The sequence below is a fragment of the Lactuca saligna genome, chromosome 7 (assembly GCF_052625555.1).
Source record: "Lactuca saligna cultivar CGN05327 chromosome 7, ASM5262555v1, whole genome shotgun sequence".
NCBI classification, from domain to species: domain Eukaryota; kingdom Viridiplantae; phylum Streptophyta; class Magnoliopsida; order Asterales; family Asteraceae; genus Lactuca; species Lactuca saligna.
In genome coordinates, this window is record NC_136423.1 from 48,665,334 (window position 1) to 48,667,229 (window position 1,896).

Here is a 1,896-nt window from a genome sequence, read left to right on the forward strand (position 1 = left end):
AACTCCTAGACCTCGGGCTCCTAGTGCCTCACCTGATCCACCTTCTTGTGCCTCGCCTAAACCTTCTATTACTCGTGATGATTTAGCACTGGAGATGCAAAAAGCTCTACGCCATTTGACTCAAGGGCCAACGATTCCCCAATGTTTAGAGAAGCTTGAGTTGCTCGAGTTAGATCCAGTAGACCCTCTACGATTTGCTACATATCATATTCTTGGAGGGACCATGAATATAAGAGAGATGTGGGTAAATTTTCCTAATGATCCACAAATATTAAGAGGATGGATCGAGATGACAGCTACAAGCTTAGGAGTTTTAAAGGATGGGAAGATTATCCGTTAAGTTTGTATGTTTGAGTTGTTTAGGTTTTAATTGCATCTTTTGGAGCTATATGGTTATGTTTTTTTGGTTATTTGCTACTTGAATATTATTTGTAGTATTTGGTACTTGAATTTTATGTTATTTGGTATTTGACTTTTATGGTATGTATTTTTGGTACTTGAATCGTATGTTGTTTGGTACTTGAGATTTATGTTATGTTATGTTATTTAATCTTATGTTATGTTATTATCTTATGTTATGTTATGCTTTGTTGATTAATAGGTTTGTAATGGATCACGACAAAAAGATACTACTCATAATTCTAATGTACTTGTACGTCCGCTACTTTTGGAAGAGGGGTGTCAAACGAGTGCGGGACAACGATTCGGAAATGATGGGACATGAATTTACGTTAGAGTTACTTCATCGTAATCCTCTACAATGTCTTGAAGTTCTACGCATGTCCCGTGAATCATTTGTCCGGCTATGTGCTCATTTTAGAGTAAACTACGCGTTAAAGGACAGCAAACATGTGTCGGTTGAGGAGAAGATGACTATGTTTTTGAAGATGATCGGTCATAACCAACATTATGTGATTATCAAGCGGAGATTTCAACACTCAAAGCAAACAATTCATAAGTTTTTTCATGAAGTGTTGGACAAAATGTTGCTTTTTGCACATGACATTATAGTACCGACTTCTTTTAATCCGAATCCAAACATTCCGGGACACAATAGGAGGCTACGACGGGTGTTCAAGGGAGCAGTTGGTGCACTTGATGGCACTTTGATACATGCTGTTGTCCCTACAAACAAACGGGATTTATATAGAAGTAGGGGAAAAGGCGATTGTTACCAAAACATATTGGCAATATGTGACTTCAACATGATGTTTACGTTTGTTGTGGCCGGTTGGGAAGGGATAACACACGATTCTAGAATTTTATCAGAAGCATTAGCAAATCCACATGCACCATTCCCGCTTCCACCATCAGGTAAATTTATGGTTATTTAAATAGTTTTATCATAGTTTGAAAAATAAATGACTTTTTGTTGTTTTATTTTTACAGATAAATATTATCTTTGTGATGCCGCTTATGCAAACATTCGAGGTTTTATGGCACCATACCGTAATGTAAGGTATTGGCTTGGAGATTTTCGTCGAAGACGTGCATTAACGAATAAAGAAAAATTTAACCATGCACACGCAAAACTTCGGAATGTCATTGAGCGTGCTTTTGGTGTCTTGAAAGCATGATTCCCTATATTGAAGAGGATGGCACCATTCTCGTTGGTTACACAACAAAACATTACCCTAGCATGTTTTGCGCTTCATAATTTTATAAGAAGAGAGGGACTACGTGATGAGTTTTTTGCACGATATGATGAACCAAATGTCTCGGTTCGGAATAACAATGCAGTCATTGATAATGATGAAGATGAGATTCCAACACATGGTACTGCAGCGGACCGTGAATATATGACCCAGTTACAGAATGAAATTGCCGAACAATTGATGCAAAATATGGAATGAGAATTATTAAAGTTTGGTTGTATGAATTTTATTTAAAAATGTT

The 1,896-nt window shown here is 37.0% G+C and overlaps 1 protein-coding gene across 1 annotated transcript; it reads left to right on the top strand.

The window, feature by feature from the left end:
- The first annotated feature begins 713 nt into the window (after positions 1-713).
- Positions 714-1,577, top strand: LOC145006914 (uncharacterized). Its single transcript, XM_078965935.1, has 2 exons — positions 714-1,314; positions 1,390-1,577. The coding sequence occupies exons 1-2, from the start codon at positions 714-716 to the stop codon at positions 1,575-1,577; spliced, it is 789 nt and encodes a 262-aa protein (XP_078822061.1).
- The last annotated feature ends 319 nt before the right edge of the window (positions 1,578-1,896 follow it).